Source organism: Canis lupus, chromosome 25, assembly GCF_003254725.2.
Source record: "Canis lupus dingo isolate Sandy chromosome 25, ASM325472v2, whole genome shotgun sequence".
Classification (NCBI taxonomy): Eukaryota; Metazoa; Chordata; class Mammalia; order Carnivora; family Canidae; genus Canis; species Canis lupus.
Window position 1 is genome coordinate 30,162,780 of NC_064267.1, and position 16,088 is coordinate 30,178,867.

A 16,088-nucleotide genomic window follows, 5' to 3' on the forward strand; every position below is an offset into this window, starting at 1 on the left:
AGGTCCAAGCCTCAACCCACAGCAAAGCCCCAGCCTGCCCTCCTTCTGATGTCCAGGGGAAGCCAGACCCCGGTCCACTGAAGCCATGGGCTCCTCCCACTCTGCAGTCCTATCCATGACACAGCTTGGTCTGTGGTGGCTCCTTCTGATCCCAGCAGGTGAGTGGGTGTCATCACTAGGACATCACGTCACACCTGTGGGCTCCCATGCAGCATGGAGGAGACTCCTGCAGGTGGGCTCACAGCAACTGCCAAGGAACTTCCAGTAGCTCATTCTGCAGTGAGAAGGTGACTGGATGCTCACAGCTCTGGGCGCGTCACCTTGAACGTCCGCCAGCTTCAGTGTTGCTCGTCTGCAGAGTGTGAACCTGCCCGGGCTGTTGTGGGGAGCACATGAAATGAAAGTCTGTGACTAGCACCTGGGATGCAGTAGGCACTCGATACATGGCAACTATTGTTCATGTGTTTTTCTGGGTTTTAGCGCAGTCACCTTGGCTTGCTCAGGCAGCAGAAGCACGCAGGGTGAAACCGTTTGCAAAACATGGTGAAAATGGTCTTGAGTGATTCATCAATTTTGGGACACTTGGCCCGGTTGATAAGAAGGAGCAAAAGCCAGTGGTTTGAGCAAAAATGGGGGAGATGCCTGAAGTGGCAGAGGATTTTGTGGTTGGCATTAGCCAGTGGTTCATTGACAAGTGGATGGGAATGAAAGGCTCACTGAGATGCATGAAGCCCTTCTGTCTGATGCTCACCCCATACTGACCAAGTATCTCCCCCATACTGCTGTCCCTTGGGGCTCCTCAGTTCAAGGCTGCATCTTTTCTCCAGGTCTGGCGTCCTCTCCACTCCACTGCCTCTTCCTTCCTCTCTAGCACTTACTTCCTTGCCCTCGTATCTAATAGTCACAGAGTAATGGCCATTTCTTGAGCTCTAAGTGTGCACTGCTTGCTACATTAAGCTCCATTATACACTCTTATATTCAATCCTCAACAGTGTTTTGAGATAGGTTCTGGATAGTGTCCCCAATTTTACAGATGAGGACACTGAGATTGAGTGGTTCTGATTTGGTGGGAGAGGGACCAGAGCACCCACCACCATGGACTCCCAGAGACCCCACTCTTCCTTCCTGTTCACAGGGTCAGCACAGCGAGCCTCCCATACCCAAGCTGAGGACCGCCTCTTCAAACACCTCTTTAAGGGTTACAACCGCTGGGCGCGGCCAGTGCCCAACACCTCGGATGTGGTGATCGTGCGCTTTGGGCTGTCTATTGCCCAACTCATTGATGTGGTGCGCCTGTCCCCCCGTGCTTCACCCCCTTGGGATCAGCCCCAGTCCTTCTTCCCTCCCTTCCCAGCTTCATTTCTCCTCCTTCCCACTCTCCCAGCCCTGCAGCCCCCCCTGGCAGGGCCTTGATTGGCAGCAGTGGGCTGTCTAGGAGCTCTGTGTGTTCTATTTGACATGAACCCTGAGGATCCAAGGGGCCCCTGTGATCCTGAAGAATTCGAGTAAGTGTGGCAGTGTCAGAAGAGGGTGGCAGGCTGGGCTGGGCGTGGGGTGTCATGTAAGAGGTTCTTCTGGTGAGTAGGGGCCCTGCATCAGCCCAGCCCACTCTACATTGTTAGGGGTGGGGGCTGGCTCCATCACAATGTTGTTCTTAATCTCTCTACTGATCAGGATGAGAAGAACCAGATGATGACCACCAACGTCTGGCTAAAGCAGGTGAGAGCATCTTCCCTGGTTGAGGCAAGAGGAGGGGTGGGAGTCCACTGACCCCAGACACTCCCAGGAACTGTCTCACAAACAGTGGGATTCTGGATTCATGTTTCAAGTAAGCGTTGCCACTTGGGACATTCCCAAAGCCGGCGGATTGCAGACTGCTTCTCATAGGGGCAGTACCGTGAGACTGTGAGTCCAGCACCTGAGAATGTCACCTACAACCTAGTCATCCCCTTTTGGGGAGAGGCATTTCCTGTATGCTGGCTATAGTGTTTGCAGATCTGCTCATTCTGAGTAGTCACTGAAAACCCCTGGGAGGTTTCATTCTGCCCATCTTACAGCTGAGGAAATCCTGAAGCAGGGTACAGTTCAGCTAGAAAAGGGGGAGCCCCGGTGTGCTCAACTTGGAACCCCAGGCTCCTTCTGCAGGAGAATGCTGGGTGTTCCATGTCTATGCTGCCTAAAAACTACCCTGAAACGTAATGGCCTAAAGCAACATTGTCAACTCTCATAGTTTTGTGGCCAGGAGTTTGGATGCCTTCTCCACATTGCATGGCAATTAGTGGTGTTATTTGGTGCTATTTAACCTTTGGCTGGTGTGCTCTGGAGGATCTAAGATAGCTTCACTCATGTCCATTCCTTAGCAGGGATGTCTGGAAGCTGGGCCCACTTGGCCCCTTCACCCTCTTGAGGCATACTGAGTCCCTTCATGAGTTCTCTCCAACACACAGTTGGATGCCTCCCCTGGAGGGTCAGGGACCCCAGAGCAAGGGTCCCAAGAGACAGGAAATGAAACTGCTGGTTTCTTAAGGTCTGGAAGCTGCCTCCAGGCCCAGCATCACTTCTGGCAAAGAATGTATTCCTTTTTGATGTACTATTGTTGGGGGCATAGGCTATATTACAGCCTGAATATATTCCTTCCCACTTTACCCCCTCATGCTCTGCCCAGCCCCTCCCCAGGCCCAGAAGTAGAGGTGGTGGGGGAACATGAGAAAGAGGAACTAGCCCTCTGCCTACTTTTCCCCCACTACTCCCTCTTCCTGCCCCACTGATAACCTGACCATCTCCTATCTCAGAGGTTGGCACTCAGAAAACCACAATGGTCAAAATTTTTATTGACATCTCTATTTTGAGTCTTTTGAATGAACACCTTACTTTCCCTGGCCCCAGGGCTCTCTACTGGCCATTTAGCTTACAATGGAATGCTTAGGTGAGACATGTGGACGGGACCCCCTGACACTGTTCCCCTTGCAGCTGCAAGGGGGTTCATGGCCCATCTTTACAGATGTACAAATTGAGGCCCTAGCAGTAAGGGACTTGGGAAGCCACACAGTCCTTCAGTGCAGGGGCCAGACCTAGAACCTGGCTTGCCATAACTGTCCCCACAAGCAGGTCACCTTGGCCTTCAGGGTTGGGGTGGGGAGCAGAGGAAGGAGCCCCGGAGAAGGAGTCATGCCAACCAGCACTGCCTCTGCCTACCCTGTGATGCAAGTCACTTAACCTATCACGGTCTCATTTCCTCATCTTTTAAATGGGAACAGTATAATCTGTTGCCTGCGTTGGCAACCCATTGTCAATGACAGTAACCCACGGGTGTAGATACCCTCCAAATGGTGATTGAGTCTGAAAGCTTGACAGATGATGGACTAGAGGGAAGAGGATGCATTTATGAAGACCAATCTCATAATTGTTCATCCACGTCCTGAGAAGTCCTGACAATTTTACAAACTTTTTAAACCTTCCTTATTTTGCAACCCTGGCTCCTCTATGCACCTAAGACTTCCCCTACAGGTGAGCGGCCAATACTGCTCCAAGACCGGTGTCTTCCCAAGTATGGTTTGGGCACCGATGGCAGTGTTTCGTGAGAAGGTATTACTTGCTTTGCTAATCTTTTTGTAATAGTCTTCTATTCATGTTTTAGCAGATATTTTCAAATGCTCCTGATTTTCTAGTTTAGGTCAGTGATGTCAAATTTCAAAATTTATGTAATTTTAAAAAGAGTGAGCCAACTTAAAGGAAAATACCAAGTACGTGATGACACAGGTAGAGCACACGTATTGGCAAAAAGTATCAAACTGGGACTTGTGTGCTTGAAGCTTGGGAACCACTGAGCTAGACCAGTGCTTTTGTTCTCATGTACCTGCTTCCTGAAAATGCTCCTATTTCCCTTCACTCCTTCCTGGATTCCTACCAGGTTGATACTTTGTGTAAACGTTACACTACTATCCTTAGACGGGAAAAGGCATCATGCAGGGGATTTACCTTTACTAGAGTGTATCATTGCACTATTTTAGTGAAGATGTACACAAGCAAAATGGCCCCTGGAATGAGGTCAGGCTTGGAGTCAGGGAGGCCAGGATTCAAATACCAGTGCTGCCACTTACTAGCAGCGTACCCTCCATACATCACTTTCCTCACCCTAACCCGTGGGATTGTTGTGCGGATTAAAAAGAATCATCTATAAGAGCCTGTAACAAAAGGAGTGGGTTCATAAACGTAGTAGCTACTATTTTAATTGTGAAAAGCCCCTGGGAGCAAAGGACAGCCTTTTGCGTTGACCCCAATCATTATCTTCTGGTTGTTTCTTTCAGGTCCAGAAAGGATGTGGGAAGCCCTCCCAGAAATAGAACCAGACTCTGTTAGAGGAAGGAGGCATTGTTTTCATTGCTCAGCTACACACTGACTGAGCATTTACCCGGGGCGTGGTGCTAGGGTGCCAGAATTGAACCAGCTGCTGTCCCTGGCTTCATGGAGCTTACAGTGGCATTAAATAAATACATAGGCAAATCCACATTGATCACCACTTGTGTTAATGCCAAAGAGGAACATTATAATAATACATACCTGGTTTTGAGAAGGATTCACTTGGACCAGCAGCTGGCAGCAAGCCTGGGACCCAGAATATCCCCTCCCTGCTGGGCCTCCCAGGGGGCTCTCTGGAGCACAGTTTGGAAGTCACTGTGGACTCCCCAGTCTCAGTTGCATAACCCGGGAGGGGATGCTTTAGCTTCTCTGTCCTCAGTTTCTTTACCCGTTAAAATGGGGAAATACTCCCCTGTTCACCATCCCTCCCCAGCTCTCCCATGGAGGCTCTTCCTAGACAGAGGGTGTAAGAAATCCTTTGTAAACTGTAAGGCACTAAAAAACCTTGTTCTACAAGTGGATGAGGTGGTTATCTGGGGTCATCCCACTAGGGCAGCAGAACAAGGACCAGAGGTGGGGCTAGGATGACCTGTGGTCCAGGCGTGTCCAGGATTCTGAGTATTAGAGTTGGGGAAAAGCAGGGGGTTGGTTCTCACAGGCTGGACTCCCAATCTCCAGCTCAGAGCCCAGTCTCGGCCTCACAGCCCTTTCTCTTCCATGTGATTAGGGGAGGCACTTGGGGTGCTCCCAAAGCCGCTGCCAGGGGGTCCCCAGGCGGCCTTAGGTGTACCCCAAGGACCGGTTCTGACACGACTCCCCTCCCCACGTACAGGAGTGGACTGACTACAAATTGCACTGGAACCCGGCCGATTTTGGCAACATCACATCCCTCCGGGTCCCTTCGGAGATGATCTGGATCCCTGACATTGTCCTCTATAACAAGTAGGAAGCCCCGGGTCCAGGAGGCCCCTGGGAGGGGTGGGTAGAGGGAAGCTGGGCTGGGTCGGACCGGGGAGGTGCCCCCTTGTGTCTCGCTTCCTTGCCTCCCTCTCAACTCCTTCATTGCTCATCCTCACCCCCTCCACCTCTCCTCTTGATTCCTTTCTTTCTTTTGTTTTGTGCTTTCACTCATACACCAAAATTTACTGAGTACCCACTCTGAATTAGTGCACGGTACTGTACTCCCGGCACACGGATTTGCCAACACTGAGTAATATCTGAAAAATGTGGCTGGTGCAGGCTCTGGAAACACTGCCTAAGCGTTGGCAGTTTGCAGGATGGCAGTCCTGTTGGAGCAGGTAAACGGCCACCCCAGGGGGAGGGAGGACAGCCTCAAGGGAGCAAACTCACTTGGTATGGGTATGTTTTTTAAACTCATATTATTTATAGCTTCCTTGCATTCAAGACCAAAAATGAGCCATCTTTGAACATAATGATGAGAAGCTAATAAAAGGCAGGGGAGTGGAAAGAGAGTCCCGGTGAACACCAACAGCACAATATTTTTAAAAAGAAGATATAGAGATCTATCTTTCATTTGTGTGTTTGGTGTCAGGTAATTGTTCATTTAAAAATCAGAACTTAAAAGATGTTTGGCATTATGCTTGTCTAACAGTGTTTTCTGACCTGGGGTCCTAAGGAGCACCAGTTCTCCAAGATATGAATAGGTGTGAAAAGCAGTCGTGTGATCAAATAATTCTGGATAATAACATTGTATGTTATGAAGTCCCCTACCCCGGCCCCAGTCCTTTGAAAATGTTAGCACAAGACAGCATTTTCAATGTTGTTGGAAGCTATCCTGCCAAGAGACCTATGTAGTCTGGGCCTTCTCAATTCATTTGACCCGAATTTGGAAGAGCTATCTTTAAACAATAAGATAAAGGGAGACAGATCCACTTTGGTTTTCTGGAATCTTCAGATAGGTCAAAGGGGAATACAAGGACCCCTTCACACCACCCAATCCTGGTGAGACCCAAAGCCCTTTGCCCTGAGCCATGTCCACAAGCACACATTCAGCACAGATTACCAGAAGGTCTAAGCCTGGTGTTGGCTCCTGTCGCTGGACTAACAGACCCCTGGACTAGCACCCAGGATCCTTCTAGTTCCTGTTCCCTTTGTGTCTGGGAGAAATCAGGAGCAAAGTCCCAGCATCAGATATGACCTGAAGTTTGAGATTGTCCAGAAAGCTTCGACCAGTGTTCCCTGATTAAAACAGGACATTCTTTTGATAGGATGAAAGTCCAAAACCAATTCTTGCAGACATTTAAAGAAGGGTTTCCTCTATCCAGACTGTCCACTCTAGGCTAAACAGGGAGGGTCGAGGAAATTGCACCTTTCTTTCCTCGAAATGGGGTACCTGTTGCCATCTAGTGGTAATTCTGTGTGGTGGCAAAAAAAAAAAAATTCAGCTTCTACACTGACCCGTTTCTTACTGTCCACCAAGTTTCCTGTTTCCAACCTTCTCTTTTAAAGTTTCCCATTTCCCAATCTCTAGCCTGGGATTTCTCCATGGGAAAGAGCCTATCTTCCCCTGTATTCTTCGGGTTCCCTTGCCTTTAAGGAATTGTGCCCTTAAACACTAAGGCGTGGAGCCCACAGCACCACCTCCCCAGGGAATCGGACTCAGGCTCTCGGCAAGCCCCATGGAATGGTCACTGTCCTTCCAGTGTTCCCAGAGCCCTGGTGGGCTCTTGGATGCCTAGTCCTATGAAGCCACAGTGTCATCTCCCACCACCCCTTCTTATGCCCTGCACCTGCCCCAGCCCAAGGACACACTGTGAGTCCTTTCTGCTCTGTTCCCTCCGCTGCTCTGCACTAGTAGGCTCTCCACTCCATCTCACCACCAATCCTACTGGCAACCCTCAGGTGACCCTGCTCACTCCAGCCAAAAGGGAGGTCCACCCCCACCACCCCGCCCCACCCTCAATGGGTTTTGGGGAGTACTTGGATTGCCGCTGTGCTACTGTTGCCAGACTGCCTGCCTCCCTTGTGTTACAGGCATTTGGGACTACATCGCATTTCCTCATGGTTCTTTGAGGGCAGGCCTGTGTCTCCCATTCCATCCCCCACAGCTCCTGCCCAGGCCCTAGGGGTTGAGGCTGGGTGCAGAAATGCCCAGTAAGTGGATGGAGCCAAGGAGGTATCTCCCTTCACCAGCAAAGGTGTTAGGTCTCTTCTGAGCAACTAAGGGTCCCAGGTGGGAAAGATGTGACACCCTCTGCAGATGAGGGCCTGGCTCACTATCTGCTGGGGGGAGAAAATATAATCACCCTAAAATATTAAATGAATACAAACAGGCCATAAGACTACATGTCACATGCATTTATAAATATGTAAAAAATTATATACATGATCTGTGTGTTGATCAAATACGTATGATATATATAACATCAGAATGTTAATAGTGATGGTTTTTTGAATTCTTGGTATTTTCCTATATTCTTCAAAATCCCTGCTTTGAAAGATAGCATTTGAAAGACAACTCGGGCAGCTCTAGATGTGTGTGTGCCGGGAGAGCCTCATACCTTTGAGTAAATCAACCTGGCCGGGCCCGGCTCCGTTACTGGGGGTCCCCTGCAGCTGGCCGTCTGGAGCAGCCTGGTGTGGGTGGGCAGGTGGGCTGTGCCGGCTCCCCCAGCTCCTCTCCTCTCCCCAGTGCAGATGGGGAGTTTGCCGTGACCCACATGACCAAGGCCCACCTCTTCTCCACGGGCACCGTGCACTGGGTGCCCCCCGCCATCTACAAGAGCTCCTGCAGCATCGACGTCACCTTCTTCCCCTTCGACCAGCAGAACTGCAAGATGAAGTTCGGCTCCTGGACCTATGACAAGGCCAAGATCGACCTGGAGCAGATGGAGCAGATGGTGGACCTGAAGGACTACTGGGAGAGCGGCGAGTGGGCCATCGTCAACGCCACCGGCACTTACAACACCAAGAAGTATGACTGCTGTGCCGAGATCTACCCCGACGTCACCTACTACTTTGTCATCCGGCGCCTGCCCCTCTTCTACACCATCAACCTCATCATCCCCTGCCTGCTCATCTCCTGCCTCACCGTGCTCGTCTTCTACCTGCCCTCGGACTGCGGCGAGAAGATCACGCTCTGCATCTCCGTGCTGCTCTCGCTCACCGTCTTCCTCCTGCTCATCACCGACATCATCCCCTCCACCTCCCTGGTCATCCCGCTCATCGGCGAGTACCTGCTCTTCACCATGATCTTCGTCACGCTCTCCATCGTCATCACGGTCTTTGTCCTCAACGTCCACCACCGCTCTCCCAGCACCCACACTATGCCCCGCTGGGTGCGGGTGGCTTTTCTGGGCTGTGTGCCCCGGTGGCTTCTGATGAACCGGCCCTTGCCCCCCTTGGAGCCCCACGACGCCCCGGATCTGAAGCCCAGCTCCTCTTATCACTGGCTGGAGACCAACGTGGATGCGGAGGAGAGGGAGGAGGAAGGGGAGGAGGAAGAGGAAGACAGATGGGTGTGGGCGGCTCATTCATCCCCGGCCGTGGGTGCCCTCTGCAGCCATGGCGGTCTGCACCAAAGGGCCTCAGGTCCCAGGGCGGAAGCCCAGCTGCAGGAGGGTGGGCTTCTGCTGTCACCTCGCATACAGAAGGCTCTGGAAGGTGTGCACTACATTGCTGATCACCTGCGATCTGAGGATGCTGACTCTTCAGTGAGTTGGGGCCGGGAGAGGGGCTCTTTCTCTTGGTGACCACCTCTCATCCCAAGGTGATAGTGTAGACCATCTAGTCTCCTCTCCATGAGGACCTGTTTCTCTCAGTTGTGGCCCTTGGGAGTCTGGACTAAACTGTGATAAATAAAGTCTAGCTGGCAGGTGACAGACTAGCGGCCCAGAATGCCCAGCTAAGGCTAACGGGAACAGCAAGCCAGAGAGGGAGGGATTTCGGGTGCTGAAAGTCCCCGTGCCATCCTTATCACCATTGCCCTATAGGTGGTGGGGAAGGGGACAGAGGGAGGCGGAGGGACTATTGTCCAATGATAAATCAGATAAATCATGCTGTTGCTTCCGCATCCTTCCTCCTTTGTCCTGATGGTTTCCCCCCAATCCTATTTGTTTCTGGGCTCTGGGCATTTTGTGGAATTCACTATTCATCCACAAACCCTGGGGAACTTTGGTTGTACCTGGTGAACTCTCCCCCCCACCGCCCGGTGCCTCCTGTGCCTGGTATTATTAGGTCAGCAGGCCACTGCTTAGGATCACAGATGTCTTCTTATCCACCTAGGGAAGGATGGAAGGCCAGATGGTTATTAGCGGGTGGCCTTGTTGAGTGGATAAAAAATCATTATATCTAATCTGGGGGCAGGTAGGAATCCAGACCTGCTTGCTTGGGCTGTAAGTCCAAATTCCACAAAGCACACCACCTCCCCTTGACTGTCCCAACCTTCCTTGGGCCACATCTACCCTCACCTACCTCCTCCTCTCTATCTCCTGGAATGGGTGTGGGATTGGGAAGGGAGGCTAATGGGGGCAAAGTCTTCACCATTTTGTAACTGCTGGGTGTTGTCTATTTTTTAAATTTTTATAAAAGATTTTGTTTCTTTGGCAAAGAGAGAGAATGTGAAAGAGAGCAATAGTAGGGTAGAGGGAGAGGGAGAAAGAAGCTGATTCCCCACTGAGCAGGGAGCCAGTCGCAGGGCTTGATTCCAGGACCCTGAGATCATGACCTGAGCCCTAAAGGCAGACACTGAACTGACTAAGCCACCCAGGTGCCCCTGCCAAGAGTTGAGTTTAAATCACTGCAGGCCACCTGGGAAGGTCCATGCCCCTTGGTGCTTCTAGAACCTTAGCCCCCTGTAGCTGGAACTTGAAAGTCTTTGGAAAGGCTCTGGGTCATGTCATAAGGGTGAAATAGGGCAGAGTTCATTAGGAGAGGCTTGTTTGAGTCTTGAGACAACCTTAGCTTCCCAAGGTTTCAGTGCGGCCACTGCTGCCCCCAGAGGCTGTGCCCAGGTGGGATGCTTCCCCTTTCGCAATGGGCCTCTGTCACTGTGAGCCCATTTCTACTTGCAGGTGAAGGAAGACTGGAAGTATGTGGCCATGGTCATTGATAGGATATTCCTCTGGTTGTTTATCATCGTCTGCTTCCTGGGGACCGTTGGACTCTTTCTTCCTCCGTTCCTGGCTGGAATGATCTGATTTCCTGTTCCTTGCTTTGACCCAAAGGTGGCACTACTGACATCTGTAACCACTGCCTCCTTCAGAGTACGCCTATGGGGTCAACGCCATCTGACTGCAGGTGCTTCTCTGTGGAGTCCCTACACTGGCCTAGTCATCGAAGACTCCTTGGGTCAATTAATTCACCTGACGTTATTGTACTGCATGCAGAGAATCTGCTGGGCACAGAGCCCTGTTTTAGGTGCTGAGGAATGAAGAAATAAGGAACTTGCTCTGCAGAAGGTTTCGATATGATGGTGACAATATGAAGCCCTGTAGGATTCTCCTGCAGGGGCCAATAAAGACACTGAGTAACAGGAGGAGAAAGCAGGACGATCCAGGGGGTAGAGGACCTCAAAAATGGGTGTATGGGGGGAGAGAAGAGAGGGTGCCCCAGGGGGTAGAAGGCCAACATTTGCATTCAGGAATGAGCCTGAGGTGTCTAGGAGAACAGGCTAGGGCTAGGGAGCTAGGGCTCCTGTGTGGGAGCCGTGGGAGGAGTTTGGAAAGGCAGGCTAGGGTGTCTTCAAACCACACAGAATAAAGTTCAGAGTCTAATCCTGAGGGTCTAACAATGGTAAAGACTCTCCTGGAAAGAAAGAAAGGGGTAAGCAGGGCCACATGGGGTAGAGGCACATGTCAGACCTGCACGGCGGAGGAATGTGTGGTTGGATGCAGGTAGTTGGGCCATCCCACCCTTCTGGAAGCTCGTTTGAAGTCCTGGCTTTCTCTCACGTTCCCTTCTGCAAACTGGCTCAGCGCCAGCCGGTCCCAAAAGGTTTGGCCATGCTGCAGTCCCTGCCATCTGTCCTTGAATGCACATTGACAAACCAGGAAGATACCCAGGGCCATCCTTGACTCAACTCAAGTTTGCAGCTTGCTCCTCCCTCCGGTCCATAGGGCAGGTGGTGGCCAGCACAAACATGTGTGTGATGTTTGCACAGAGTGAATGAAAAGAAGCAACTGGATGGTTTTGCACCTTGACTGCTGTGTAAATGCAGAAGCTGTAGGACTGCTTCCCTTCCAGCCTGGACTCCTGGTCCTTCCTGAAGTCCTGTGATGGCTTCTGAGCTGCTCTGTACAGCCCTGGATTCCTTGCACCTTGGAATCCAGCAATGCACAGCCCTCAGCCACATGCTGGAGGCAGGAGAAGCTCCTGCCCGGGGATCAGGCCTCACCCCTGCCTGTCCAGCCCTCTGAGGACAGAACCTCAGCAGCTAATAAATGCAGACATCGGCTCTCCAGATAGTATGGGGACCCTGGATAGGAAGCTGAGTAGGGCGAACTTCCAGTTTCCCTTTAGCCTTTGGGGTACCCCACTCGACCCTCCCTGACAGACACAGATGAAACCTGCAACGCCTGGCCCAGACCCCCAGTCCTCAGTTCTTCCCAAGACCCCCACATGGTGACTCATGTGGTTTCTGTCTCCCCCACAGCTCCTCCCAGCTTCCCTTCCCCATCCTAGCTCTCCCAGACCTTATCTCCTGGTGCAGCGATGTTCCCTCATGCTATTCCATCTCCCATCCCCCTTGCATGTGAGTAAAGAGATGAAATAAAGCTGAGGCCGGTGCTCATTCAGCTGTGGGATCCTTCTTTAGCATCCCCACACCATTCAAGCCCTGCTGGAGCCCCAGATGTTTGCACGCCAGCTGAGAGGGTGCCATTGGCATTCCTCATGTGGACCTGGAGGGTCTGCCCTGGGTCCCCACTGGAAAGTCACCCTTTGGTCAGGTGCAGGGATGAAGGGGCTGGAGCACACACTTGTCCCTACTGCCCCTGTGTCACCACACACCCCTCTGTGCTTGAGCCTGGCATCGGCTCTTGATCTGTGCCCAACAGGGTACAATCGATCTCTTCCAGGGTGGTGGCCCAAGGTCACTGTCCCCTCCCCTACAAAGAACAGGTCAAGCCAACAAAACAATCAAACCACAAAGCAAATAGTACAATTTTAATTCATCCACAAGTCAAATAGAAAGAAGGTAAAAGAGTGTTTTGCACAAACACAAGGGAGGGAGGAGTGAGGCAGGTGGGAAAGGAGGGCGGAGAAAAGGAGAAGTAAGAAAAGAGGGAGAGAAGGAAGGGGCAAGGTCAAGGAGAGAGAGAGAAAGGGCACGGGGAAGAGAGTAGATTGTGGTCCAAGTCCTGTTTTGGCCTCGTCTCTCCCCTTCTCCCCGACGCTTGGCGTGTTGACAACACAGCGTCCTGTGCCCGGACTCCCAATAGCTTGTTCTTGGACTGTGTCCCAGGTCCCCCCTCAGGGGGGCACACGGCTGTCAGCCCAGACCACACTCACATTAAATAAATTCCAATATACACTGTACAAGAAAGCCAGGCCCGTCCCTCATCTCGCCAGCCGCCCACCCCCAAAGGAAAGCCCCTCCCCAGCTCCTCTGTGCATCAGGGGACCTCCGTGGGCGGAAGAAGAAGGAATGGCTTGGCTCCAATAGGCGTGCCATGTCTATGCGGAAAGCCATCGTGGCCACTAGGGGCACCAGTGTGACACCCCTACCCCCACCCCAGGGGGGCAGGCGGGTGTGAGGAGGGAGTGGCCAGCGGCAGCCGTGCTCCCTCTGAGCCCTCTTTGTCACCCCCTGGCATCTAGAGCCCTGAGTCCCCTCGGTCCAGCTGCAGCCTGAGCAGCACAGTCTGGGGGTTGGGGTGGGGAGAGGGGGTCGTGCAAAGTGGCAAGGGAAGAAGGACTCCCCTCTGCCTTCCCCCTGAGAAGACCCACATGACCAAAGGCAAGGCAGGGGCCGGGGCGCAGGGGAGGTAACACTACAGGCAGGGGTAGAAGACGCAGGCAGGTGGCGCCCACCCTCCCTCACTCTGCAGGCGGGTGGGCCAGATTGGCCAGAACTTTGGCCTGGTCTACGGCATCGAGCAGGTTTTTGGCGTCCACGGCCAGGGTGTGGGAGGCTGTGAGCATCTGCCGCTTGCACTCCTCGCTCAGGGAGGTCACGGCATTTTGCTGGGCGAGGCGCATCTTATTGATGAGCTCTGCTAGATCCTTGTTGAGCAGTTTCTGGGTCCCCTCAATCTGTAAGAAAAGCACATGGGAGAGGCTGGAGTCTGGGGGGCTGCAAAGTTTAAGCCTGGAGGATGGGGAAGCCATGCAAGTGTCCCCTCTGGTATTGGCTGCGGCAGTCAGAAGTTCTCTGGGTGACAGGTCTGATCCAGGCTTGGGCTGAGTCTAAGGCCTCAGTGGGCTGGTGCCAGGTCAGCAAGGACAAACATTGCAGAGCTCCGGATCCCAGCCCACCCCGTGCTAGCTCAGTTTGATGCAGCCTCACAGACCATCCCTTCACTGTTGCATCCCTCGTGTTGGCCCAAGGTTAGGGTGAGTGATCAGGGCACAAGTGAACGCATTCGTCTCTTGGCTGTCTACCTTCAAATCAAGAGATCAGGGACCAGGGCTTGAGCTGTAGGGTTTTGTTTGCCACCATATCCCCAAGCCTAGCACACTGCTGAGCACATCCTTGGCACTTGAGATATTTACCGAGTGAATGACAGAGCTATCATATGGAGGGTAATGACATCTCACATCAGAAGGGACAGCTCCAGCTGGGGCTCCTCTACAGGCTGCTGCTGCCACCCAGAGAGGGGCTGGGAAATGCTGAAGCCCTCCTGCATGACCTTGTCTTGAACAGTCACAGATTATGGGGACAGCAGCCATCACCTAGGCTATACTGCTGACCAATGGGAGATGGTGGCTCACACAGCCTGGCAGGGGGCATCGGGTTCTTCTACTTCCACGGCTGGTTTCCAGGCAGACAACCAACACAGGTTCAGAGGCGCTATTGTCAGCATTCAACTGTGTTCAGAGCCTCCCATGACAAGTGGGGTGGCTCCAAACAACACAGATTAGTCTCTTACACTCCTGGAGACCAGAAGGCTGGAATGGGTCCTATGGGGCTAACGTCAAGGGGACAGCTGGGCTATGGTCCTTCTACAGGCTCTAGGGGAGAATCTTTTCCCTGCCTTTGCCAGCTTCCAAGGGCTACTGCCTTCCTTGGCTTGTGGATCCTTCCAGCAGGGGCATTATTGCAATCTCTGCTTCTGTCATCCCATCTCCTTGTCTGACTCTTATAGGATGTCTGCTTCTGTTATTCTCTTACACTAGAACCCTTGTGCCTACATCGTACCCACTTGGATAATGCAGCATAATCTCCCCATCTCAAGATCCTTAATCACACCTGCAGAGCCCCATTTGTCATGCATGGTAACCTAGTCACTGGTCCTGGGGATCAGGCCGTGGGCGTCTGCCAGGGGGCTGTTATTCTGTCCACCACAGGTGACATCTCAGTGCAGAGCACCAAGACTTTCATTTCAGTTTTCAGTAATTGTTTCTCACTTTAAAAAGGGAAATTATTTAAATGATCAACCGAGGAAACCTTAATTGCTATTTTGATGATCCATTCACTTTAGCCTTAGCGTGGCAGGTGATTAGATAAAGGGTCACAGGACAGGAGAAGGGAAAGGGAAAGGGAAGGTCTGTTTTTCCTTGCACACTCTCATGCATTATGAAATCACTGCAACTCTCTAAGACCTAGACTGGGAAATTCCCCCTAGGAGGCTGGTCAGGTCCCCAGGCACCGACTCAGCCCCATCTCAGTCCTGCTCAGATTTTTGTGCAGGCCCACTTGTGGAAGGCTGGGCAGACAGAAATGAGGCTGCCCATGTGGGCCTTCGGAGTCTCCTGTGTGAAGTACAGCTGGGGCAGGGGAAGGGGAGAAGTGACAACTGATGACACTGTCTGGGATGAGGACACCCACCTCTGTCCGAGAGGATGACGGCAAGGAGGGCAGGAGATCATCCACACTCCCAATGAGCTTCCGCAGGGTCAGGCCCACGTTCTGTGTGAGAAAGGGGTAGGGTGGTTATCATCTCTTGGTTTTTGAGAAAGCCATGTGTCCCTGGAGAAGAGCCCTCCTGGGATGGTACCTGCCCTCCAAGACTACCTGGCACTAAATTCCCTCAGACCACTTCACACTAAAGGGGGTCCTTCTGGGACAGGCACCAGCTGGGCAGACAAGGTAGCTCAGTGCCACCCCACCTCCACCCAGGGCCAGAATGAGCCACTTCCACGAGCCCCGTCGATGGCTCTCACCTTCACCACCACCACGTAGCCTTCAGGAGGCAGCTGGCAGAGCTCATTCTTGAGATCCAACACAGCCCGCACTAGCTCCATGACATTGAGGTACACCAGGTCATCGGTCCGGTCCAGGTTGGCTGTGGGCTGGATGGACTGGGGGCGAAATCAAGTGGCCAGAGAGGTAGGTCATGAGTCTGGGGGATGCTGCTATTCTTTTATGGGCAGGCACTGTTGGTGCCAACAGAGCCATCAGTCCAATCTGAAAAGACTCTTCTCCGACATAATAGTGCCCTGTCCTGGGAGTGCATCCCTCCCTTCTGCTTTCAGAGCAGTGGTTCTCAGATTAGAGTCTACCAGGGAGTCTTAAAAAAGTACTGGTGGCTGGTGTCACATCGGACCAACTAAGCCATCACCTGGGTTTGGGAGCCAGGTGGTTTTCAAAGTTCCTTGGAAGATTCTAA

The 16,088-nt window shown here is 52.4% G+C and overlaps 2 protein-coding genes across 4 annotated transcripts in view; one reads left to right on the plus strand and one right to left on the minus strand.

The window, feature by feature from the left end:
* Positions 1 to 213: 213 nt before the first annotated feature.
* On the plus strand, positions 214 to 10,939 carry CHRNA2 (cholinergic receptor nicotinic alpha 2 subunit). Its single transcript, XM_035719630.2, has 6 exons — positions 214 to 232; positions 1,136 to 1,287; positions 1,675 to 1,719; positions 5,192 to 5,301; positions 8,012 to 9,032; positions 10,392 to 10,939. Exons 1-6 carry the CDS (start codon positions 214 to 216, stop codon positions 10,515 to 10,517), a joined length of 1,473 nt encoding a protein of 490 aa, XP_035575523.1. The 3' UTR covers positions 10,518 to 10,939.
* A 1,529-nt stretch (positions 10,940 to 12,468) lies between these two features.
* The window catches only part of PTK2B (protein tyrosine kinase 2 beta), a 126,553-nt gene continuing 122,933 nt past the window's right edge, over positions 12,469 to 16,088 (minus strand). For all 3 annotated transcript variants that reach the window (XM_025463020.3, XM_025463018.3, XM_025463019.3), the window contains 3 exons: positions 15,643 to 15,780; positions 15,308 to 15,388; positions 12,469 to 13,572 (listed from right to left, as the gene is read on the minus strand). In XM_025463020.3, the coding sequence (XP_025318805.1) occupies positions 13,357 to 13,572; positions 15,308 to 15,388; positions 15,643 to 15,780 (435 nt within the window). In that variant the 3' untranslated portion in view covers positions 12,469 to 13,356. The remainder of the gene's footprint in view (positions 13,573 to 15,307; positions 15,389 to 15,642; positions 15,781 to 16,088) is intronic.